Source organism: Lactuca saligna, chromosome 5 (genome assembly GCF_052625555.1).
Source record: "Lactuca saligna cultivar CGN05327 chromosome 5, ASM5262555v1, whole genome shotgun sequence".
NCBI lineage: Eukaryota > Viridiplantae > Streptophyta > Magnoliopsida > Asterales > Asteraceae > Lactuca > Lactuca saligna.
In genome coordinates, this window is record NC_136421.1 from 282938950 (window position 1) to 282966583 (window position 27634).

General features: G+C 40.1%; 1 protein-coding gene and 1 long non-coding RNA gene across 2 annotated transcripts; both read left to right on the forward strand.

Moving 5' to 3' along the window:
- Positions 1-6312: 6312 nt before the first annotated feature.
- Positions 6313-8194, forward strand: LOC145048031 (zeatin O-glucosyltransferase-like). Its single transcript, XM_078996412.1, has one exon. The coding sequence runs from the start codon at positions 6362-6364 to the stop codon at positions 7811-7813; it is 1452 nt and encodes a 483-aa protein (XP_078852538.1). The 5' UTR covers positions 6313-6361; the 3' UTR covers positions 7814-8194.
- Positions 8195-8831: 637 nt separating this feature from the next.
- LOC145047255 (uncharacterized) lies at positions 8832-9593 on the forward strand. The gene is made up of 3 exons (XR_013682174.1): positions 8832-9241; positions 9336-9422; positions 9526-9593. It is a non-coding gene; the product is annotated as an uncharacterized LOC145047255 (long non-coding RNA).
- Positions 9594-27634: the final 18041 nt, after the last annotated feature.

Consider the following 27634-nt stretch of genomic DNA (forward strand, 5'->3'; position numbering starts at 1 on the left):
TTTGAAAACAATATTTGTGGATCTAGGAGATATGACATTAGAATGCATAACCCGTTGGACTCTATTAAGGAGCTCCGCCGCCTCTGGTGCGAGAAAACCAAATGTATCGAATGCAAAAGGAACAAACACATGTTGATTTTCTCTACATGCATTCTCGTGCTTTACCACTTTGCACGCAACGGCTTTCAAAGCGACATGCCCAGCTGTGAAACCCCCGCTCCCCAAACCAACGAGAGGAGAAACCCCAGTAAGATCCACACACGCATGCTTCCCTCCTATCCATCCAAATACCAAAATGTCAGTCGGTCTAAGTGTGGACCTACCATCCGGCGGGTTCGTCAAAAAGTTCACTAACGCTTCTTTCTCCACAGAAATACCAGCACGCCGACAAGCATCAAAGAGAACATCCCGAACCACATAATGTCTATACTTGAAACCAAGGAGCTCTCTACAATGAACCGCATGTTCCCAAAGGTATCCAAACATGCCTTGCGACAAACTGGGCATATCTCGTCAATTGAGAATATGGGAATCATGAGGCGGTAACGAAGGATAGTTCAGTACTCCACAAGAGACATATGCTGGCCAATATCATCAATATGGATAGTTAGCAGAAAATCCTGAGCATAAGGCGTCCGCAGACACTCAAAGACCGCTTTCTGCCTGACAGTCATGTCGAAGTTGACTTCCATATCTTGGACAATTTTGTTATATTATAATTGTGATCGTTTCTCGAAATAGAAATATACTTTTATAATTGGTATTAAAACTTCCTTTATATCCATAAACATATGAATATATAATATGTTATTTGTCTGGAAAAGCACATTGTGTGTAACAAGTTGGACCATATCATTTGAACAACGAATAAAAAAAATATAAGGACTTACAAAACAAATTGGACTAGAATCGAAGATACTTGCTCATTTTGTATCATCCATTTTTTAAAAGCATTTGAACTAGAGTTGTATCATCCACTTTTAAAATCATTTGAACCGAGTTGTATCTACATTGAGTCTGCAAATTACATTTTAATTTTTTCTTAACATCATAACAAATTATATAAATTCCTAATTATGTATGAAATTTGTGGGATCAACAGGATAACGGAGATGGAACGATTTAAAGCTTTGGATCTGAAACAGAAAGCTAGAATCAAATGGACCATCGATGGCGACGAGAACAGTAAATTTCTCCATGGGTTCATTAACAGCAAAAATAGGAGGAATCTTCTACATGGTCTCATGATTAATGGTCGGTGGAATATGGAGGTTAACGAGATCAAGGAGGAAGTCTTCAGATTTTTTCAGGAAAAATTCTCGGATGGTCATGTTTTTTAGACCCAAACTAATCAACCCGATCTTTAAGATAATTTCAATGATGGATGTCATTAAAATTGAATCTCATATCAGTCTTGAGGAGATTAAGGCTTCGATTTGGGACTGTGGAAGTGAAAAAGCCCCAGGACCCGATGGTTTTACCTTTAAGTTCCTAAAAAATTTCTGGGACATTATCAAATATGATGTGATGAAGTTTGTAAAGCATTTTGAGGAGTGTGGCTCACTTGCAAGAAGGTGTAACTCGTCATTCATCACTCTAGCTCCCAAAATCAAAGACCCACTATCTTTGAATGATTATCGCCCTATAAGTCTTATTGGGTGTTTGAGCAAAATCATAAGTAAGATACTTCCAATCGAATGAAGTCGGTTATCAGGAGTTTAATTGGTGACGAACAGTCGGCTTATGTGGAAGGGCGCTGCATACTTCATGGCCCTCTCATGATTAATGAGGTTTGTACATGGGCTAAAAAAGTGCGGAAAAATATCCTTTTCTTCAAAGTTGACTTTGACAAAGCATTCGATTCGGTGAATTGGCAATATCTTGATTCGGTACTTGAACAAATGGGTTTTGGGAACAAATGGTGGATGTGGATTCGGGGAAACCTGAATTCGTCTAGGGCTTCAGTGATAGTTAACGAATCTCCAACGAAGGAATTTCCGATCTCAAAAGGGGTTCATCAAGGTGACCCCCTATCTCCTTACCTATATATTATTGCAATGGAGGGGTTGAGTGTGGCTCTTAAATCGGCTTGTGGAAAAGGGCTCTTCAAAGGAGTTCAAATCCCAGGTAATAGACCTAGCATATCTCACATATTCTATGCTGACGATGCGTTGTTCGTAGGTGAATGGTCGTAGTCTAATCTCAAGAACCTTGCACGTATATTGAGGTGCTTTCATATCTCTTTGGGTCTCAAAGTAAATTTTCATAAGTCAAAGGTTTTTGGTATTGGTGCCATCCAGGCAGAAATAGAAAATTAGGCTAACCTATTGGGGTGTGCAACGGGTGTTCTACCATTCAAGTATCTTGGCGTTCCGGTTGGCGCCAATATGAATCTAATTAAACTGTGACATCCCCATTTTCACGGCCAGAAAAGACCAATTTTGTTTATGCTTTATAAAAATCAGAGTACCCCTTTTAATAAAAATGTTGCGGAATTTGTTCCCAGTAAAACATGATAAATACGTTATCAAAGCATTTCTAAAGAAATATATTTTTATTCATTTTAAAACATTTTTGATGTTATTATCAATAAAGAAACATAAGCATAAATAGAACTTACATTCATTATCACTAGTGATTTAAATCTTCTTAATCTCTCAGTGTAATGTGACTTCATATTAACACCTGTGATATAAATAAGCTGAGTGGGTCAGGTTGGGAAACCTGATGAGTACATAGGGTTTTCAACCCACAATAATATAATTATTATGTTAATTGTCAAACAGTTAACCCAATTACCCATCATCATTATCTTCTTAACTCTTAAGGGTCTACCCTAAGAATCAACTACTTCTCGTTCATTCATTCCTAAGGATCATCCTAAGGAATCGGAACGAAATCCATCGTTGCCAGGGTTTACTCAACGGGCACTAAGTCCATAACTGTCAGGGTTTACTCAACGGGCACTAAGTCCATAGCTGCCAAGGTTTGCTCAACGGTCACTAAATCCATAGCTGCCAGGGCTATTTCGTTTATCGACAGTATCCACTCGCAATACATGTCAATTAGTTTTTAGAGTACACCGGTGAACTCATCGTTTACAACACCTACAGGTTGCGAGCCTGCTAATGTTCCACTGGACTGTTTAGAATAGCCAGTGGTTGTCATCCATACTCTGCTGAATGACGGGGCCATCATTTGGGAAAAAGGTTTCTCACATCGTCCACCTCTCACCCTCACCTCACGTTCTATTTCACCTCTCAACACATCATCCAACTCATACTCCATCTATTACATCTACCCATGTTTTACCCCAACATTATCGTAGATATAAAATACATATACAGTTATAGTCTATAATATTGTGGTTTGAGCTAGGCATCAATTTTGTATAGATCTGATTAGGGTGAAAGTGTATGTAATGCAGTGTTTTGGTTAAACTTGATTTATGTGTGCAGCCTCACACGTGTGTGCGGCCGCATACAGTGTGTGCGGTCGCACACGCGTGTATGGCTGCACACTCGTGTGCTGGTGGGGATACTATTTATAGGAGCTGATTTGTGCCAGATTGTACTTGTTGCTGGACAGTACAGTGTGTGTACTTCTCAAGGTGTACTTCACATTTATGATATAGATGTGTGCATGCTTGATGTTATCTCTCTTCTACTCCTTTTACACTTAATTTTGATTGCTATTTGCTTCATTGATTACTGAATTGGATCCATAGTTTTTGGGACTAACACAAGGATTTTTGACTTTTCTTCGAGAACATTCTTATGAACTCGCCGAGTTGGTGCGTGGACTTGCCGAGTAGGTGTGGGTTTTTCCTTTTCCTTCATTCTTTGGTCTCTAATTGCTTCTCCTTATTCTTTTTTACTTCTAAGCATGTCTTTTGGACTGAAAACACAATTAAAGCATTATTAAGTACCTTTTGTCCACATTATGCACATAATAGCTAAAAATGAATAAAAATATATGCTAAACATATGACTAATTATGCAAATATCAATACCTTATAAGGATGCACAAGAAGGTGTAGAATCTGGATCCAAAGCTTGAATGCACCACTTCTTCTTCAAGGAACTTTCTTCTTCACCAAGAACCACCCATAAGTGCTACAAAATCACTTCAAAGCTCAAGAACACTCCAAAGAAGGCTAGGGTTTCGTGGGTTATCTTCTATGGTAAAGAGGTTGGTGATGGGGCACCATGAAGCTCCATAATGATGCTTAAATAGGGTCCAAACCCTAAAATTAGGATTTGTCCCTGAACAACATACACCCAATGTACTAGGAGCACGCCCATTGTACTCCTTCCTTCCCAAAAGTTTCACTTTTACCCCCTTGGGACCAAATTTTCAAATTAAATTAATAATAAGGGTCAAAATAATAAATATCATGGAACCGATTGTTACATAAATTAATGATGAATCAGGCGTTCGTAAGCAAGTATTATGGTTCTTTTCAAATTTCTACAATTGTTAGGAATGTTGAATATAAGTTCAAATTCCCTACGTATTTCAAAATACATGGTTTATTGCATGTTTCACAACTCAATAAAAGTGTATGTAAGCTTCTTATACTAGACCACTTTCCGCCTTCGTTTTGGAGTAACAACGCAAAATTTATCGATAAATTGGTTGATTTTTTTTGACAAGAGATTTGTCATGTTCGGAATGCTCCTCAATTTTAGTATATGGTTTAAGAGGAGGGATATATGGATTTTTAAACAACATAGGGAACCAACTAACATATCTACAACTCAATATTTATGTTTTTTTGGTCTTATATTTGAGAACATGCAAATTCTCTTCTCTATGAAGAAAAGTGTGATATTGTTACTATCTAAATTTCCATTTACTTAAGAGGTCTACATGTTGAACTTGTCAAGGTACCAAGGAAGTATGTTTATTGAACATTGAACCTTAGTTGTGTTAAGGTGTTGAATATTAAAAATTATATTGTTGAGAATTCCGTTACAAGAAACTTTAGGAAATAAGTTTTGGTAACTAAATACGATTTTGTAAGTGCTAATATATCTCCTATTGGTGTGATATGGTTATATATGTCTTTGTATATATATATCCTAATATAGCCTCTCTCTATAAAGGCTATTTGGAGAGTAAACCATAAACTCAAGATATATCTTTGATGATATTAGAATCGGCATCTAGCACCGTGGTTCCAAAATCTGAGTAAAATCTGCAATATAAAAAAAAATTTGATATCCTTTTTTAGAATATATATGTTGTCTTGTCTTCTCATCATTATATAATTCTTATGTATAGTTCATATCTAGTTCGGTGAGGCTTGTTTTCTTCCGCTATACATGACGTTTTGGTCTAATAATCTCAAATGGTCACGCAATCTTAAGTGATGAAAGTTTTTAGAAAGATTGGTTTACTCATCCATTTCTTTTGAGTAATTGAGTTTTGTACATAATAAAGGTATTTTTGAAAATTTAATATAAAATAACAAAAAATGAGGGTTTTTTAATCGAAAATAAAAATTAGAATTAACTTACAGATTTCACCCCGCGACTAATCTTCGTAAAGATATAGTTCCGCCATAGTTATTCAATTTCTTCGTTATTTTAAAAAGACATTCTTAACGGCATTCAGTCACAACACCAAAAAATAAATAAATAAATAAACATCAAGCAATTTAATAGTTGACAAACATACAGTGTTTCAGCATCGTTATTATAAAAATAATATATACCACCTATTTATATTAGTATTAAAATTTTATGCATGCTATTCTAGATGTTATGGTTGGTCAATTCTTATTATATTCAGTTGACACATGTGAAATTCATCTATCAATTATTGTTCTCCCTGATAGGAAGGAAACTTGTCAAATAAAGGGAAAATGACTTAAAAGCCCAACGAAGTTTCCAAACCATTCAAAAAACTCCAATCATGTTTTGCATGTTCAAAAAAACCCAACGAACTTAACCTTTTGTCTAAAAAGTCCAACAAAGTTTCAAACCGTTCAGAAAATTTCAATTTTGTTTTGTTTAAGTTCGTTGGGTTTTTTTTGAACAGTCAAAACATGATTGGAGTTTTTTAAACGTTTTGGAAACTTCGTTGGTCTAACAAGTCATTTTTCCGATACGGTAATAAGCCACGTCATCTGTTTCTCTTATTTGACTTTCGAGAAGGTGTAACTTAGTTGGACTTTTTAGATAAAATGTTAAGTTTCTTGGGTTTTTTTAATAGACAAAACATGATTGGGATTTTTTAAACGGTTTGAAAACTTTGTTGGGCTTTTAAGTCATTTTCCCTCAAATAAATACTATCTTTCTCCATTTAAAAACCGCCAATATAATACACACATCTAAAGACGAAGCTCTCAATATCCATGGTAACACCTACAATGGCTGCTGACCTGAATAAGGTGGTCGTAGTGATGGTTCCACTACCATTACAAGGCCACCTAAACCAGCTCCTCCACCTCTCTCGTCTTATCGCCACCAACAACATCCCAGTCCACTTCGTCTGCACCACCACCCACGGCCGCCAAGCCAAGCTCCGGATCCAGGGATGGAACCCCCACACCATCTCCACCATTCACTTCCACGACTTCCCTATCCCTCCCTCCTCTTCTCTTCGTCCTCCTCACAACCCCAACTCCACCAACAACTTCCCTTCTCATCTCCAGCCTTTATGCGAAGCCGCCACCCAACTCCGCCACCCCGTAGCCTCCCTCCTCCGTAAACTCTCCCCAACCACCCACCGTCTCGTTGTTATCCATGATTCTCTAATGGGTTCTGTCGTTCAAGACTTCGTTTCTCTTCCAAACGCTGAATCATATACTTTTCATACAGTATCAGCATTCGCTATTGCTTTATACACTTCCAAGAAAGTTAGAGAACAAATCCAGGAGTTAGTCGAACCAGAGGATCTTACAAAAGACCTCCTCTCATTCGAGGGTTGCTTCACTTCCGAGTTCAATAAATTCATTTCACTACAACACGAGTATACAAAACTAAGCTCAGGCCGCATCTACAACACGTGTAAAGTCGTGGAGCAACCAATTCTGGACCTACTTGAAACAGAGGCAAGAAATCGAAACAAGTTACTTTGGGCTCTTGGACCCTTTAATCCTGTGGACATAAAAAGGTCAACAGTAGTCACGAAAAAAGATGGTGGTCCAGTCCACGTCGACAGATGCCTCAAATGGCTTGACAAACAAGCATCGAACACCGTGATCTTCGTTTCTTTCGGTACAACCGTTTCATTCTCCCATGAACAAGTTCTCGAGATTGCAACCGGGTTAGAAAGGAGCAACGTAAAGTTCATATGGGTGTTACGAGATGCAGATATAGGAGATCTTCATTATGAGTTCAACGATGAAATTAAACGTCGCTTGGAACTTCCAGAAGGGTATGAAGATCGAGTTAAAGATAGAGGCATGGTGGTTAGAGAATGGGCACCCCAGTTAGAGATCTTGGCTCACCCATCTATCGGTGGATTCATGAGTCACTGTGGTTGGAACTCGTGCATGGAAAGCATTTCTATGGGTGTCCCAATAGCTGCATGGCCTTTACACTCCGACCAACCAAACAACGCCGTTTTGGTAACCAAGATTCTTAAAGTAGGTTTCCTGGTGAAAGAATGGTCCTCACGGCAAGCGCAGGTTGTGCCAGCAGCGGCGGTGGAGAAGGCGGTGATGAGATTGATGGGTTCGACGGAAGGGCAGGAGATGAGGAAGAGGGCGGTGGTTGTAGGCCGTCGAGTTAGAAACTCGGTGAGAGATGGAGGCGACGCTCGGGTGGAGCTGGAATCGTTCATAGCTCATATAGCTCGATAACTATGACTTAGTGGTGTCATCAACATTGATTAAAATAAATAACCGTTCTTGTTGTCGAGCGGTATATGGTATATGGTGTTGAAGTGGTTTTCTTCTGCCCAAGTGGTAGAAGGTTTAACCAAAGGGTCCCTAACGAGTGATTTTTTTAATTAATAGGCTATTGGTTTAAATCTAGTTTGAAACATAAATGGTGATAATTAGAAGTAAATTAGTTTGTCTGTTGTGTTTTAAAAAAAAATGTTTGAAGATTTAAGTAATAAGGAGTACTCTAGCTTAGAAATAGATTGGAGAGTGTGTTATTGTTCTGTATAATCAAAATTTATTAAAAGTAGGGTAACAATTTTTGATAGAATGATATGAACATGACCAAATTAATTGTTACCCTACTTTTAATAAATTTTGATTATATAGAACAATATCCTTTATAATGATGATATGAACATGACCAATGTATTTATATTTAATTTATTTTCCTAACATGACGAAATTTTCAAGATGAAAATGATATGAACATGACAAATGTATTTATATTCAATTTATTTTACTCTTTTGGTAAATTGAGCTTTCCCAAAACCAAAACCAATCGGAAGCCACTAATTAGTCGCCTCAAACAAAATATATTTTTATTTTTTATTCTTTTCATTAATATCTTCTCACTCGTTCACTTCCTCTTTAATCCTACTTTCCTCTTACATGTCTACCTCCCAAACTACTACTTTTTTTTTTTTTTTTTTCGTAACTCAAATTCTTATTCTTTCAACATATTTAATGTTACAATCTTAAATGTTTTAACCTACACTATATATATTTATAAGGTACATATCCTAAACCGACACAAAAATACACTACAAGGATATCGACCTATGTAGACGACACTTAGGCCGACGACAAGTGTCATCGCTACAAGTACCCCTATCCCGACGACATGTCGTCGCCACACCTTTTGCGAACTTTGACCAATTTAATTTGATTAGGACCTCTATTCCAACGACAATTCGTCGGCAAAAGTCTGGCGGGAACGACAAAAGTATTGACGGTCTTCTGAAATTCTATACCGACGACATGTCGTATCAAAAAATATATTTTCCATTTATTTTTAATCCATACGCTAGAAAAACAAAACGACGTTGTTTTGTGTATGCTATACCGACGACTAGTCGTCGGCATGACACGTATGGCGATCCGCATCCCAGGTCTATCCCGACGATAGGTCGTCGCCATAGGTTTTAATTTTTAATTGTTTTTTTGTTTCAGCAAATAATTGGAATGAAATCGTTTATTTGACCCTATACCGACGACATGTCGTCGACATATGGGTTTACCCTAAAAAATGGCACAACCTTCGTTCATTTGCACAGCAACCCAACCATCTCTTTCTCTTCGACGAAAATCCGATTCCAACGTCAACCAGCCGGCGATTAGCCCCAGGTAAACCTTTTCTACTCCTATTTCATTGAATATTGATGTGTGCTAATGATTTTTAGCTTAAATTTGAGTTTTTTTTTTTTTTTTGTGTTTACAGGTTTTCACTAGTGGTGAAGCACCACCGTTCCACAGTCGCCGCCTGAAGCTTCACCACCGCGTTGTGCATCGGCGCCCATCGTTCCAGGTTATCTCCTTCACCACCCTTTGTATTTTATTGCAAGAAAACAACATCGATTTTGAACGATCGCGTTTTTTTTTTGTTTTTTTTTATATCCGGTGACCACCAGCCACCACGAAGGATCACCATTGATTTTGACAAGGGGAGTCCCCATCACAGCTAGAAGAACAAACACAGTTAGTTTTTTTTTTTTTTTTTTTTTTTTTTTTTTTGAAATTGAAATTATATATATGCATAAGTTTTCATGAAATTGAAATTGATGCTCTTTTGATTATAGAATTGTGTTGTTTGGTTGGTATACGTGTGATTGTGTTGTTTGTTTGGTATATGTGTGATTGCTGTTTTTTGTTTTGTATATGTATATTGTTTGTTTGTTTGGGTTTATACGAAATTGAAATTGTATGAAATTCAAATTTGTTTGTTTGTTTGGTATATGTATGATTATGATATTTGTTTAGGTTGGTATGAAATTTTATGTATAAAATATAAAATATGTATGGTTGTGTTATTTGTTTAGTTTATTAGCTTAAGTGAACAAAAGTACAATGATGTAATTGGAAAAAAAAACAAAATAATATTCCGTCTGTTTTTTTCTCAAACAAAAAGTCATACAATTTAACTATGTATGTATACAAAAGTTATTAATAGCAACATACTTTTTTATATCGTTTATGAAAGTATTTTATTTTCATTTCTATTTAAAAGTTATAACATAAAACAAAATAATAAAACCACGTTGTTATTAAAAGTATGGTGCTATAAAAAAAACAAAATAATATTAGAAGTACAATGCTGTAATTGAAAAAAATAAATGTATATATACTATAAATACAATCTAATGATGATCGATAACAGTTTTTTTCTGTAATTGAAATAAAGTAAAATGTATATATATAAAAAGTACAATGCTGTAATTGAAAAAATATATATATATATATATATATATATATATATATATATATATATTCCATCCGTTTTTTTCTCAAACAAAAAGTCATACAATTTAACTATGTATGTATACAATCTAATTTTTAAGTTAAAATGTTTGTCATTAAGAACAAACGTTACTAATAAGGGATGAGTATGAAAAAAAAAACAAGTTTAGGCCTTTGGATTTGAAAACTGATATCTCTGGGCGGACGTATCGATTTATAAGGGACAACGTGCAAATGTTTGTCAAATTGATCTCAAATCTGGTAGGATCACAGGTACCATTGCATTATCATACTTGGCGTCGTGTTCCTACCAAGTATAAAGATGATTTATATCCCGAGCTAGAGTATACAATATATTTTATATGTATTGAATTTTACACTTATTAAATATTTTTTTACTAATCAAATATATTTTTCCTTTGGCAGACTTATTTTGATATTAATAGGTATCGGGGCACAAACTTGTGGGAACCCCTTCGAGCGGGTATCCAATCAGATATGCAAAGATCTTATCGAGAGCGCAAGTATCAGATAAAAAAACATTTTGAAAGAGTTGGTAGATATCATAATGTGGAAAGTGTAACGTCCCAATTCCCAGGTATGGGTTTAAATAAAAGTTATTTGGTTTTGAGACATACTCGACGAGTTTGTTTCCCTACTCGTCAAGTAGCAGCGAAGTGGGATCACGTATTTAGTGGCCTACTCGCCGAGTCCATAAGGGATTCGACGAGTAGGAGTTGGCAAATGAAACCTTAAATCCCAGGGTTTTGCACCCTATTTAAAGAAGCATAAGCCCCCCTTTAGCCTCTTTGCAGTCCATTGTGAAACCCTAATTCGTGTGGTGTTCATCCTTGTGTGTCTTGAGCTTTAGAGAGGAGTTTTGGGAAGGAAGAGCTTGGAGGACAAGAGATTAGAAGCAAGGAAGGTGTGGGAATCGGAAATCTACCTCAGTTGGCATCATTTGAAGGTATCAAGTCGCCACCTTTACTTCATTTTCCTCCTAGACCTCATGTGGTTGAGATTTAGGGCTTTTATGCCATAGTTGAGATGATAATGTGGAGTATGAGTTAGATCTGAAGTTGTAACTTCATATCTGGACCTTTCTTGGTTCTAGAGTCAGAAAGCTATGGACTTGGCCTGTATGAAACCTTCCTTGAGTATGAAACCCCATTGTAGGCTTGGATTTGTCATTTAGAGCCTTTGTAGCCATGCATGCACGTAAAGTTTCCAACTTTACGTGAAATGCATGCCTTAGAAGCTTGGATCTGTAATTTGGAGCCACTGCATGGCTTTAAAAGATTTTGTATGGCTTATGGACTGAAGGCGCTTGACGAGTCGCAAGGTCGACTCGGCAAGTCATATGAAGATAAACCTGGACTTGACAAGTTAGATGAACAACTCGGTGAGTTCGATGAAGATTGACAGGGAACTCAACGAGTGGTATGAACCACTCGACGAGTCGGATGAGTTTTCCCCAATTTATGTATGTGTGTGTAACCATCGAGCTGCAAGAAGGAAACTTGATGAGTGGCCTTAGAGTTCATTCGTAAACCAAAGGAACTCGACGAGTCACTCCGTGACTCGGCAAGTGGGCAAGTACTTCAAGCAACTCGGCGAGTAGCCGAGGATACTCGGTGAGTTAGGGTCAACATAGACTGTTGACCCTCACTGATGACCTTGATTTTGAACAGGGTTTGATTAGTGGCTTTTGGGATACCTTGAAAGGTTGGGAACTTATGGATATAATTATATTATGGTAATAGTGGTGGAGTTTTGTCAGTGATCCGACAGTTGGACTTCATCTACCGAGTCGACATCTGCAAGGTGAGTTATCCTCACTATATCAATAGGGTCTAAGGCACCAAGGCCAACCCTTTAGTTGTTATTGTTTTGGTATGCTACTTATGGTTGTGATCTGTTATATCATAATTAGGGTAGAGAGTATGTTATGCTCTTATGATCCGTAGGGATTGGTATAATAGTGACCTACTAGGTCGATGCTCTAGTTATGAGAGATTATTGTGATTGATGATCAGTGAGATAGATATGTATGTATTTATATATGCCAGTACATGCTAGTTATGCGCAGATGGTTATTTGCTTGTTGTTTGGGTTGAGGCGGTCCTGCTTTGTGCTGAAGGCCAACACACCCTATTAGCGGTCTGGGGAGACTGCAGGCCCACGTGGCGGTCTAGTGATGCCGAAGGCTGGAGACAGCTTCAGTTAGACTGTAGGCTGTGCAGGGCAGTCCAATCAGGTCGATGGCCCATTGTGCATGTTGTTGATTGTCTGTTATTGATATGGTATTATCGGTGTGGTGTTGGTATTGTGGGGGTAGCTCACTAAGACCTTGGGCTTACAATTTCAGTTTATTATTTTAGGTACTTCAGGAGATCATGGCAAGGCGAAGCCATGACCGTACGCTCCTCATCCTTTTGATCTAGTTATTGGGACACTCTAATTGATAATGATTTGAAAACATTTTGTAAACAAATACTATTTGGTTTTATCTATGATTGAAAAAGTTTAAATTTGGCGTAAATTTTTTTGGATGTTACAAGTTGGTATCAAAGCCTTGGTTTGAGTGAATTGGAGGAACACTCGTGTGAATCCAGTCTCAAATCAAGGGAATTTTCGGAATAAATATTAAAATGGTTTTCAAATTAAGGATGGAGGATGTAGAGGGTACGATCAGCCGAAGTCTGTAAGTAAACCCCAAAATACCATACTATTATTTGATATTATGATATGATATAACAACATGCTAGTGCTAGGCTAGGAGTCTTCAGGAATCGCATGATAAGATTTGCCTAATTATATGATGTCTGCTAGCCTAGGGTTTCTTGTATATGGAATTGAGATCATAACTGTAGATGTTTAGTGTATGCATCACGGCTGTGTATAATCAAGTTCTTATATCGTGAGAATGTATGGTTAGAACTTAGTGTAGGATTGGATATTCGAAAGTCGATTGGGTCCAACGTTATGTGTCGCTAGCAGACACTAGTTATGCAGGGTTGGTGAAAGTTTCATGGATGTGCGAGTTGTGAGAAGCTGCAAGACCAGTTGCGAGATAGTCGATATTCCCCCCAGGAGTGAAGGTGAGCGCATATTATGTTGATGATAGTGTTAGGGCGTTGTGATGATACTTGAGACAAATATGTGTAGGTGTGGAAGGTAGTATAGGCCTGTAGTACTGAAAGCACAGGACCCACACACGTAGCAAGGAAGTCACAAACCCTAGGGATTGTGGGAATTGGTCTCCCGATATTGTGTCATTTATCTGATGTCTTGGTTATATTTTTCAGTATGGTCGTGACGAGATGTTTTGCTACTGGGTCCGGTTGAAGGTCAGGATCGAAATCGGGACCGGGAGAAGGAGGGTCGGAGGTGTTGATAGCACCTGAGCCCGTGGTACAGATAGGGACAGAGAAGTTGGATGCCAGGATCCGGGAGATTCTACACGATGAGATTGTTGTGGCATTCCGAGCGTAGCTGCCAGAGATGTTTGGGTCGGTTAAGACCGTGATGGTTGAGTACTTTGATGAGCGGTACGTAGCTCTAGCAGAGACAAATGCTGATGCAGCCACATCGGCTGTAACCGCGGCAGAGGTTGGAGGAGGAGCTGTTAGAGCTTTCCAGTATCAGGACTTCGATAACACGACGCCCCCGATGTTTGATGGTATGCAGGATCCGATCAGGGCTTTGAGGTGGTTATCTGACGTGGAGGGTTATTTCTTCACGTGTTCATATCCTGCTGACTAGAAGGTCAGGTGTGCCCTGAACCTATTGAGGCTTAGGGAAAAGGATTGGTGGAGATTGATGACAGGGTCGTACATTGATGATCAGCAAGCTGCTATTACTTGGGAGCAGTTCTGCGATATGTTCCGCACACGCTACCTTCCATGTGTTGAGCGGGAGCGGCATGCTTAGGGGTTTTTGATATTGAGGCATGATGGGGAGTCAGTGATGGAGATCAATCGTATGTTCACAGAGAGGGCTATGTTTTGCCTGAAGTTTGCTTCAGATCAGTCTCAGATGACTCGTTATCAGAGTATGCTCAAGACGAGTATTTGATAGTTTGTTGCTACGCAACATTGTGAGACGCTTCTGGATCTTTAGGAAGCCGCGAGGCGGCGTGGGTTAGAGATAGAGCTGCATTTGACGGAGCAGCGTTAGGTTCCGACACAGTCTCAACCAGCACCTAAGCGGTCCAAGACCGCTGATACTTGGACCGGGGGTCAGCAGATCCGCATTTATGGAAAGCGTGGCAGGGGTCATTCTGGGGTTTGTCGAGCAGGAGGTGGTTTCCACAAATGTGGCAAGGAGGGGAACTATGTCAGGGACTATCGCTAGTCCACCCCTCCAACATATATGAGGATTTGTTACCATTATCATCATGTTGGTCACGTGAAGACCAATGGTCCGCAGCTCGCCATCAAGCCGGCGTAGGGATACGCATCGGCTAATTTGAGGATTGGGGATGGGAGGCTAGTCAAGGTGGAGCCTCCGAAGGCTCAGGGTCGAGCCTTCCAGCTTATGGACGAGGAGGCCAAGGCAGCACCGGATGTGGTTGCTGGTATGTTTTTATTTTCTATTTCAGTTATAATATCTGTGGTATGCTTATCAGTTGTAGCTATGGTTAGGTACATTTCTAGTAAACTCTTTGCCTGCTTTGGTTCTATTTGACTCAGGGGTGACTCGGTCATTTGTATCTTAGGCTTTTAGTAGAGAATTCAGGGTGTCGGTAAATGAGCTTGAGTGTCCGGTGCGAGTTTTGATCGCCAATGAACACAGGGTTTCTGCTTCTTTGGTCTACCCGGGATACGAGTTGGAGATTTTTGGGGTATCCTTCCCAATAGATTTGTTTCCTATCCCCATGGGGGAAGTATGTGTGATCGTAGGGATGGATTAGCTTAGTTGGTTTGGTGCTATGATTAACTGTGAGGGACAGCGAGTGGTAGTTTGAACCCTAAGTGGCGGAGAACTGGTGGTGTATGGTGAGGGCACAGGAGTGGGAGCAAGGTTTTGTTCAGCCGCTAGGGCTCGACAGTTTATTTAGCACGGGTGTGCCGATTATTTAGCGTATGTGATGGATACGCGGATTGGAAATCATCCTTCAGTTTCAGAGGTTCCATTGGTTAAAGAATTTGCTGATATGTCTCCAGACGAGTTACTTGGAGTGCCTCTGGAGAGGCAGGTAGAGTTCAGGATTGATCTAGTGTCGGGTACGACCCCTATCGCTAAGGCGTCGTACTGTCTAGCACCGCCAGAGGTGCAGGAGTTGGCATCTCAGTTACATGAGCTGTTGGGTAAGCAGTTCATTCACCCGAGTAGTTCTCCTTGGGGAGCACCAATCCTCTTCCTCAGGAGAAGGATGGTTCGCACAGGATATGCATTGACTATAGGGAGTTAAACAAGTTAACGGTGAAGAACCGTTATCTACTTCCAAGGATAGATGATCTTTTTGATCAGTTGTATGGTGCATCTTGGTTTTCCAAGATTGATTTGAGATCTGGATATCACCAGGCCAGGTTAAGGGAGGATGACGTGGAGAAGACCGTGTTTCAGACTCATTATGGTCATTACGAGTTCATGGTGATGCCGTTTGGGCTCACAAACACACCGGCAGTGTTCATGGATTTGATGAACCGAGTTTGCAAACCGATGTTCAATCGTTCGGTCATTGTGTTCATAGATGATATCTTGGTATATTCTAAGACTCGAGAGCAGCACGAGGAGCATCTCATGGAGCTGCTGGAGGTTTTGCGGCGAGAATGGCTGTACGCTAAATTCTCAAAGTGTGAGTTTTGGTTACGAGAGGTCTAGTTCCTCAGACATATCGTTAACTAGAATGGGATTTTGGTCGACCCAGCCAAAGTGGAGGCGGTTATGCAGTGGGAGATTCCGAAATCTACCTCAGACATAAGGAGTTTCTTGGGATTAGTAGGGTACTACCGGAGATTCATTCGAGATTTCTCCAAGATTACAGTACCCTTCACTCGTCTAACGAGGAAAGGGGTGGGTTTTCGGTGGGACCCTGAGCAGCAGAGGGCGTTTGAGACCCTCCGGCAGAGTTTATGCGATGCGCCAGTATTGACACTTCCTGAGGGAGTCGAGGATTTTGTAGTATTATGTGATACATCCATCATAGGTATGGGGGTAGTCCTCATGCAGAGGGGACGAGTGATAGCCTATGCATCGCAACAACTGAAGCCGCATGAGATGAGATACCCTACGCACGATCTTCAGTTAGGAGTGGTGGTATTCGCTCTCAAGATTTGGAGGCATTATCTGTACGGGATCCGATGTACTATATACATGGATCACAATAGTTTGAGACACATTATGGATCAGCCAAACCTGAACATGAGACAACGCAGGTGGTTGGATGTTGTTAACGACTACGATTGTGAGATCCTTTATCATCCTGGTAAAGCGAATGTGGTTACGGACGCTTTATGCTGCAAGTTAGCTGGATCTTCTACCCCGACGAGGTGTATGAGGATAGTGGTGGATTCCCCCTCTTGTAAGCCTGTTTAGGGATGCTCAGGTTGAGGGTATGAGACCAGAGAGATGGAAATTGGAGAGGATAAAGGGCGAGAGCGCTCGGTTTGTTTAGGATAGCCGCGGGTTATTCACCCGACACGGTCGGGTTTGGGTTCCGATAACCGGAGGGGTCGGACAGACAATGATGGAGGCTCATAAGTCTCACTTTTCTATACACCCCCGGGGGGGGGGGGGGGGGGGGGGCTCCAAGATGTATCGCGATCTGAGTTTAAGTAACTGGTGGCCCGGTATGAAGCAAGAAATCACTTGGTTTGTCGAGAGGTTCCTGACCTGTAGGATGGTCAAGGCCGAGCATTAGAGGCCACATGGTAAGCTGCGACCTCTTGAGATTCCCATGTGGAAATGGGAGCTGATCAAGATGGACTTCATTACAAAGTTGTCGAGGATGAAAAAGGGGTTCAATGCCATATGGGTCATCGTGGATCGGTTGACCAAGAGTGCCCATTTCTTGGCCATACGGGAGAGTTCGTCGGCTGAGAAATTGGCCGACATGTACGTCAAAGAGATTTTCTCTCGCCATGGGGTTCCGGTCTCCATCGTTTCCAATCGAGATGTCAGGTTACTTCCCGTTTTTAGCAGAAGTTCCATGAGGAACTGGGTATGCAGTTGCACTTTAGTACAACGTTCTATCCGCAGACTGATAGACCGAGTGAGCGAACCATTCAGACCCTCGAAGATATGTTGAGGGTGTGCGCCATTGATTTCAGAGGGAGTTGGGATTCCCATCCGCCACTTGCATAGTTTGCCTACAACAACAACTATCATTCCAATCAGTGTTGTAAAACTCGCCAAGTTGGCGGATTACTCCTCCGAGTACTCGCTACTCCTCCCCTTACCGAGGCGAGTTAAATAATCCCGAGTACTCCACAATAGGTCCCTTACTGAACTGAGTAGTGTTGTGAAATTCGATCACTTCGGTAATTAATATGTATAATATACTTAGTGATTTATTATTTAACACACACACATGTAATTTTTATTACATATATATCTTAAATTTTCAGTAATTATTCACGAAGTGAGACCTTTATGTGTTTTTCATTTTTTATGTATTCACATGTATCCCATTTTGTTATGTATTTCAATCAACTTATGATTTTATCTTATGATTTTGACATATATAATTTCCCTAAAAAATATTTCTACACAAATTTCCAAATCTGAGTACTCCCCGAGTACTTTCACGTACTCCCGAGTACTCGCTACTCGGTAGTCGGCCGAATAGGTACCGAGTAACGAGTTCTACAACCTTGATTCCAGTATTGACGCCCCACCTTTTGAGTTGTTGTATGGTAGAAGATGTAGGACCCCAGTTTGTTGGGGTGATATTGGACACAGAGTGATGGGTCGGACAAAGGTAGTCTTGCAGACTACCGAAAAGATCCAACAGATCAGACAGCGGCTGCAGATTGCTCATAGTTGGCAAAAGAGTTACGTTGATATACGTTGATCAGATTTGGAGTTTCAGGTTAGTGACATGGTACTTCTGATGGTCTCGCCCTGGAAGGGCGTGATCCGTTTCAGGAAGAGGGGAAAATTGGGTCCCGTTATATTGGGCCATTCAGGATCGTTGCTAGGGTTGGCAAGGCGGTTTATACGCTAGAGCAACCCGAAGAGCTCAGCCGAATTCACAGCACGTTCCATGTTTCGCAATTGCGAAAGTGCGTTATGGACCAAGAGGTGATAGTATCACTCGATGATATTCAGGCCGATAAGCGCCTAAATTACGTGGAGAGGCCTGTGGCCATCTTGGAGAGGAAGAAGAAGAAGATTTTACAGAGAAAATAAATACCTTTGGTGAAGGTTCAGTGGGAACATCGAAGGGGATCCGAGTGGGTTTAATTAAAAGTTATTTGGTTTTGATACCTACTCGACGAGTTTGTTTCCATACTCGTCGAGTAGCAGCGAAGTCGGATCGCATATTTAGTGGCTTTTATGGCATATTTGAGATGATAATGTGGAGTATGAGTTAGATCTGAAGTTGTAAATTCAGATTTGGACCTTTCTTGGGTTCTAGAGTCAGAAAGCTATGGACTCGGCCACGTATGAAACCTTCCTTGAGTATGAAACCCCATTGTAGGCTTGGATTTGTCATTTAGAGCCTTTGTAGCCATGCATGCACGTAAAGTTTGCAACTTTACGTGAAATGCATGCCTTAGAATCTTGAATCTATATTTTGGAGCCACTGCATGGCTTAAAAATAATCTATATGGCTTATGGACTGAAGGAGCTCGACGAGTCACAAGGTCGGCACGGCGAGTCGTAAGAAGATAGACATGGACTCGACGAGTTGGATGAACAACTTAGCGAGTCCGATGAAGATTGCCAGGGAACACGACGAGTGGTATGAACCACTCGGCGAGTCGGATGAGTTTTCCCCAATGTATGTATGCGTGTGTAACCGTCGAGCTGCCGAAGGAAACTCGACGAGTGGCCTTCGACTTCAATCATAAACCATAGTAACTCGACGAGTTACTGCGTGACTCAGCGACTGGGCCAGTACTTCAAGGAACTCGGTGAGTAGCCAAGGGTACTCGGCATGTTAGGGTCAACTTGGACTGTTGTCCTTGACTGATGACCATGATTTTGACCAGGGTTTGATTACTGGCTTTTGGGATACCTTGAAAGGTTGGGAACTTATGGGTATAATTATATTATGGTAATAGGTGGTGGAGTTTTGTCAGTGATCCAACAGTTGGAGTTCATCTACTGAGTCGACATCTGCAAGGTGAGTTATCCTCACTATATCAATAGGGTCTAAGGCACTAAGGTCGGCCCTTTAGTTGTTATTGTTATGGTATGCTACCTATGGTTATGATCTGTTATATCAGAATTAGGGTAGAGAGTATGTTATGCTCTTATGATCCGTAGGGATTGGTATGATAGTGACCTACTAGGTCGATGCTCTAGCTATGAGAGATTGCTCTGATTGATGATCAGTAAGATAGATATGTCTGTGGTTATATATGCCAGTACATGCTAGTTATGCGCACATGGTTATTAGCTAGTTGTTTGGGTTAAGGCGGTCCTGCTTTGTGCTGAAGGCCAACACACCCTATGAGCAGCCCGAGGAGACTGTAGGCCCACATTGTGGTCCAGTTATGCCGAAGGCTCGGGACAGATTCAGTTAGACTGTAGGCCCTGCAGGGCGGTCCAGTGAAGCCGATAGCCCATTATGCATGTTGTTGATTATCTGTTATTGATATGGTATTATCAGTGTAGTGTTGGTATTTTGGGGGTAGCTCACTAAACCCTTGGGCTTACAGTTTCAGTTTATTGTTTCTGGTACTTCAGGAGATCATGGCAAGGCGAAGCCGTAACCGTACTGCTACTCATACTTTTGATCTAGTTATTGGGACACTCGGATGAATAATGATTTGAAAACATTTTGTAAACAAATACTATTTGGTTTTATCTATGATTGAAAAAGTTTAAATTTTGCGTAAAAGTTTTTGGATGTTACCGAAAGGGCAAGAAGATATCCACTGGCCGATTGGACCACTGAAGCTTGGAACAATATGATCGATTTATTGTTTTTGACCGAGGAATACAAACGCACGTCAGACAAAAATAAAGTTACTAGGTCGAAACTTCCGCACACAAGTGCTCACGGATGTAGACTCTATGCTCAACGACGTCATTTAGAGGTAATAAAATACATTAGTATTATTTAAAATTGTTATTAACATTTGTACAAATATATTTATTGTTTTTTCACTTATTATAGGAAAAAATGGAATCAAGCCGCAACATATTGAGGGTTGGAGACAAATGCGCTACAAAGAAGGTTTGGGTTGGTGTACAAGTCTAGCAGAAGAAGATTGGGTAAGTGATAAACGAAATAAATGTGTTGTTTAAATATATTATTATTAATTATAGTTTCTTGTTTAAGAAATATTATTATTATTTGAATGTTTAAGTTTAGTTGTTTGTTTTAAATAGCGTATGTTAATTGTTGTCTTTATTTTAGGAGAAAATTCAAAATGAATATGAGAATATTGAGAGAAAAAACTTGAGACACACTTGAACAAACGTTAGAACAAGTATAGTTGCGGAATAGTTTATCTCAAAGGATCATAAAGCTCAACAATAATAATAAGTTAGTGTTAGATAGTTATAAAGTTAGTTGCGGAAATGTAAAGAAATATAAATGAAAATAGGTGATATAACAAGTATACACATAAGTTGATTCATAACATGGAATGCATTCAAACCAAGTTTGTAAGTGAGATCAAGCTTAGTGATAAAGTCAAGAGTGACATGCTCCGAAGAGAAGTAATAATCAGTTATGTTCTAGAGAACTTTGAGAGTAAGAAAAGTAAGAAGAGATGCGTAATTGAGAGTATTGAAGGTTATTTAGAGAGATATAGTAATTGAGAGAGAAATGAGCTCTATATATATAGAGACTCAATAGTTACACTGAATCAAGTCTCTAAGAGTAGCCATGCAAGGCATACTGGACAATAGACAGTATTACAGAAAAGTAGATAAAGATAAACTAAGTACTAAATAACTAAGATTGTGGGTTGTTGATGACTCCGGATAAGGTTGCTGAGAAGGTCTTGACTGCGGATCATTGAGGGCTGCAGTAGACGAAGTTCATGAGGGTCACTTTCATGATTCAACAATTTCCCCCAAAGTGAACTCTTTAACTTTTCTTCACTTATCAAGTTCTAGGAACTTAATCAGAATCCACTAAAACTTTATGATATTTTCCAACCAGTTGATCCTTCTTAAAAGCTCGAACTTGACTTCGGCAGTCGTGTGTTTTGATTTTTCTACTGCGATTCGACAGATTTCAAGTTGCTTCCTTGTAAGACGATTCATGGAGGTCATGGGAATGAAGTATTTGACCTTATTAACCTTCCTTTTGAAAATAACTCCAAGTTTAGGGATGTTTGTTGCACCTAGGGATTTCTCTTGATAACCTTCGGTAGGCATTGGTGCAGGATCTAGTGGAGGTAGAGTGAACTTCTTTGCCATAACCGGATGAACTTCCGCATCAATTTTGGCGAAGTTGCAGAGAGTTTCCTTCCAAAATGTGCTTGCCCTTTCAAGTTCTATTTTCATCTTTGGATACTTTTCGCATTTGTTTTGGAACACCTTTTCTATTAGAAAGACTTCTTCTGGATTCATACATGGGAAGTTAGCTTGGGTGCGGACATAATCCTGATTCCTTCTTGTAAGAGTGTATTTAATGAATTCAACCTTCATGAATTTCCGGGGCTTGAAATTCTTGAATGAGGATGGTCTGTCATTAGACTAGATTTTCTCTATGGAAGAGGCATATTTGGCATAAAATCGATTGAGTTCCTCGAATTCCATGGGCAGTCTTTTGTGATCCGGTAGGCTAAGGTCAAAGGGCTCAAATACAGTGAAGTATTTGGCATTAGGAGAGATTGGAACATCCCAGTAACCATCAAAAGGAGGTTCAGCATAGGTAAGATAAGGTTTATAGTCATCATCCAATAGTCTGCGGTGGGGTTAATCCAAGAGATGATAAAAGAACCATTTAAGGTGATGTCGAAACTGTTTTCTCTCCAGATGAGTTCAACAAATTTGGCTTCTTTCCAATATACTTTCTTCTGTTTTGTCGCGGGGGATTCGTTGGAGTGTTCGGATGACATATTGGATGCTGGACTTTTGAAGTGAGGAGGAGTCTCAGGTCATTCAGGAGAAAGAACGATTGTTTGTTACGGTGGAGGAGACTGATGGCTTGGAATCTTGTGAGGAGATAGTTGTGGTGATGGTTGCGGTGAAGGAATTTACCGGGTTATGATGTGGGCTTTTATGATGAGAACCGTTGTTTGAGTGATAGTCTTCTTCTAACTGATGGTCTTTTTCATGATGGTCTTCTTCATTTCCCCCTCTTGAGGAATTCAGACCCGGAGCTTCCTCAAGCCATTATTTGAGACCTTCGACCTTGGCACACACCTCCTAAAATTGAGCTTTAAGAACATCAACCAGTTGCTGATTGTCTGGGATGGCGGTGTTGAAGAGAAGACGATGAATCTCCTTTATGAGTTGTAGAATTTCAGGTCCATGAAAATTGGACGATAAGGATCGTTGAAGTCTGTTGATGGTTGAATGAAGGACTGAGATAGTGGACTCATAAGCACTGTGAGTCTTAGCTATCAATTTCTATGAGAGAGTGGACTAATCCACAATGGCTGTTTGTAAATTTTCCTTAATTGCGGATACCTCAGAGATGAGGCGCTTCGTTGCAGCCATGAATTGTTTGTGATCAGCTTGGCGACTTGTATCCAGGGATCGGATTCCCATTTCAACTTTGAGAGATATTCGCTCAGCAACTAGTCTTTCACGGGTTTCCAGTCTCTCAATTCTTTCGATTAAGGACTGCGGTACTGGATGGTCTTCAGATTGCGGTTGAGTGGACTTGACCGCATCAAGAATTTGATATACTTTGGACTGTAGACTCAAAAATTCTTTTCTAAACATATCCATCTTCTTCTTCTTTTTCTCTCTAGGCTTGGAGGTTGAGTGTTGAGAATCACTCGATTCCTCTTCTTTATCAAACATCATCATATCATCATCAGAAAGGTTAGGCTAATTTACCTTATTCAGATCAGCATCATCAAATCCGAAGATACGAGCAAAGCTAACTTCTATTGCAGTTCCATCATCTTTAGAATCTCTAGAAATTAGAGTAGGAGCTAGAGGGAGTTTAGAAGTACCTTCACCACCATGAGTGGACTGAGCCTTGCGGATCATATCGGCCATTTTGTCCATGAAATCTTGTACTTTTAGAATGGTGGATACGGTATTGGCATTATTGATTCCGCCCGCCCAGTATTTGGCTATAGATTGAATCTCCAGTTGTTTCTATTGAAGCTGCTTTGTTTTGACAAGCCTTTCTTGCTTGAAATTCCCTTCGAAAAGCAACATATTTCTTTGCTTTGGCTTCATTGGTAGGTTGATAAGCACTCCATGAGTCATTTAGATCGATGTCATCAATTCCTTGGAAATGCACCGAGGTGTCCCTCGGGTTCACGGATCCTTGCACATTTGTGCTCACCGTGCCTAAACCACCTGTAAATGATGTAAGCAGAGTAGGATTTCCTGAGCTTCCTCGGTCTCCTTGACCCGTGGTCAAGTCTGGCCTCGGTTCAGTTCTGGAAAGGGTTGAATAATTACCCTGTGGTTGGGAAGGTGTTTGAAGTGTTTGGGTTACAGAAAAAAAGGATGGAGTTCAACTCCACAAGGGATAAGAAATGTAGATAGGAAGCCCTGGAGACCTTAGGGCAAGAACCAGTTCCATCCCCTTGGGAGGGAGCTAGGGGGGTCTCCACGTTGCGGTGAAACAGACACACTTTCTGTGTCTGAGTGTTATTCGATAGTGGTATCGAATGGGTGTGCGACCACCCCAAGGACTACCAGAGCCTTTTGAGAGGCTGCGACATCAGTCTGGTCACACATTTGGTCTGTGGGATCGGTTTTTCTTTTCTTGAGGATCGAGATGGGTTGATCGTCCTCATCAGAATCACTCATAGAGGAAGAGTAAGATTGATGTGCAGATGGTTCGTCATATGTGGGCACATTTTGGATGATTTTTCTTTTCTTTGAAGGGTTAGCTTGCTTAGGAGCATCCTTTTTCTTTGGAGTTCCATGTTTCTTGATATTGCAGGGACCTTGATGAGGCGAGGCTAAATTCTTAAATCTTTGTGATAAAGACAAGTTTGATAGAGTGGTGGAAGATGGAGCTGCAGTACTACCTGGGACAGTGAGTGCGGGTGTGGTTTGTAGAGGCGAGGTAGAAAGGTATAGGGCAATACCTTTCGTAGCCTCTATATGGTCTGATACATCAGCAGTTTCAAGACCAAGAGTAGAGAGAATGTGGACTGATAGTCGTCTGATAGGTCCAAAAGCAGAATGATCAGTAGATGGATTGTACCTTTTGAGATCTTTAAAGATGAAGAGATTGATGTCATTGCCCATGCTAAGTCTTGCATCCGCATGAAGATCCGAGATGCATAGTGACCAGAACCTGGAAAAAGTGAGTTCGGTAGGGTTCTTTGTTGGACTTTCTTTGGGAATGTACTACAGGATGTCATCCCATAAGATCTGACCGTAGTTGACATCATGGCTAGTGAAAATACTCCACACTAGCTCTAGGAGCTTGAGACCCATATTATCAGTGTCTCTTGTTCTGCCGAACAGGCTGCGGATCATGAAGTGGCAAACAAATTGCCATACCTCAGGCAACTGATTTTTCTTGAATTCGCCTATGCCTTTCATCCTCTTTTGGTAACCCATTTGATAGAGTGCAGAAAGAATGTCCACCATACTTGGAGTGAAAACCTTTATTGAAGGATAAACTAGCAGGTTGATGGCAGTGAGGAACTTTTCCTTAGTTAGAATGACCAAAGAACCGTTTACCAAGTTTAGATGCACCTCTTACATATTTTCGAGGGGTCGATACGTTGAGAGGGCACATTTGAACAGAGTTGAGAGAGGAACCACATCTGTGAAGGAATCGAAGGGACCAAACAATGGGTGATTGGACAGAAACTTGATCATCAACTTGATCGGAGCACTGTAGGAGGAATGCTCTTCGAACACAACCCTAAAATTGCTTGAAACAATCGTTGGCATTTGGTTCCTTGATGCAGAGTCTGAACTAGTAGGGTTTGCTGATCCAAAAGCCTTGGAGTGTTTCTTGGAGATGCCTGATTTCACCATTTTGAGGTTGAAGAAGGTTTGTAAGGGAACAGAGTGTAAGAGAAGTTCAAAGTTCAGAAAACATAAGCCTTTCTTTGGGATGAAGAATGGGATTTTATAGCGGCAATTTGGAGCGGTTACAGATTTTATCCTAGGTGAAATTATGTAAAATGTTTGGGTGTTTTCTTGGATTAGAAGATAAAATCTTAGCCACAGATTATGAAAAAGGTTTATTTTGTTTTTCGAGATTTTCCAAAAAGGGTTTGCATTTAATGAAGTGTCAGAATTCAACACCATGTCTGAGGAACATGTGGTGAGGGTGGGATTAATCCGTTGTGTAAAAGAGAAGTTGAAATGGATTGGACGTTTTGGGGGTAATAGGAAGGAACAGGTTTAATGGAAGTGACGGGTTAAAAGGGATTTGATTTTGGGAAATCGTTCTTTTTGTCATCATACCTAAAATAGGTCTGACACAAGATTTATTTAAAAGGAATGGGACAGTGACACAAAGAATGTTTTTTTTAATGTTTTTCTTATTTAATGAAGGATCATTAAATAGCACACCATGCTTCAAAAATTAATGAAACAATTTTTTTTTTGTTTTTTACTATTTTTATTTATTTTTTATTTTTTTAGAATAATCAAAGTGACTGCGGATTGAGACTTCATTGCGGATGGATCATTTGTCATCGGATGGGTGACTACGGTAGAAGAACTGAGGAGAGAACACTTGAACAAAGATTAGTAATAAAAAACAATAAGGACCATTGAAGGATAAATATGATATATGGTTGCGATACACAGGATATAACAAAACCATATATCATAGATAACTCCAATTAGGATCGTCACAGAGACCAAGGATGGTCTGCGGTACCTTTCAATTCAAAAAGCATTGTGGGTACGGATTCATCATTCCTAATATTTGTAAGAAACTTTTGAATTTTGTCGACTCAAGTGCCTTTGTATTTACATCAGCAATCTCTTCATGAGTATGGACAAAAATTAGTTCAATGTTACCTTTTAGGATGTGGTCTTTGATGAAGTGATACCGTAGTTCAATATGTTTGGTCTTTGAGTGTTGTATTGGATTGTGAGAAATCGCTATAGCACTTTCAGAGTCACAATAGATTGGTATCTGCAACATTCTATATCCGTAGTCTAATAGTTGTGTTTTCATCCATAAGACTTGTCAACAACAACTAGCTGCAGCCACATATTCAGCTTCCGCGGTAGACAAAGATATACAATTTTGTTTTCTTGATGACCAACCGATGAGTCTTCCACCCAGAAATGGACATCCACCGGAGGTGCTTTTACGATCTAGTTAGCATCCGGCATGATCCGCATCAGTGAATGCTTGTAGACTGAAGTCGTTCTCTGCGGGGTACCATAGACCAAGAGTCTTGCTACCCTTTAAATACCCTAGAATCTACTTGGCTGCGGTCATATGTGACATTTTCGGGTCAGCATGGTACCTTGCGCATACACCTTTTACAAAGATGATATCTGGTTGGCTTGCGGTGAGGTACATTAAAGAGCCAATGATACCTCTATAAGTGTTGTGATCAACTGATTCACCTGAGGGATCAGCAGATATCTTATGTCCGAAGGCCATGGGGACGTTAGTTGAAGAACAATGTCCATTGAATAGTTCTTTAACAGTTCAGAGGTGTATTTCTCCTGATGAATGAATATCCTTTGAGGGACTTGTTGATGGGTTTTAGCCATAAGAACTTTCCTATGTGCGCATGCAAAACCTTAATGCTTGGATCTAGGCTTTCTAATTAAACATGATTTGAATCCAAGACTTCTAATGGCTAACTAGGTTAAATAACAACATTGAAATAGATCTAGAATCATACCTTTGGATTCCTTGTTGATCTTGTTGTCTTGGAGCTTCTAGAGTCACAAATGTCACTCCTCTAATGGCTTACAAACACCAATAGCAAGCAAGATGATTTAGGAGAGAGGAGAGGGGAGGAATTCGGCCAGAGTATCTCTACTTTAGATGGTGTGTCGAATTCCCTCACC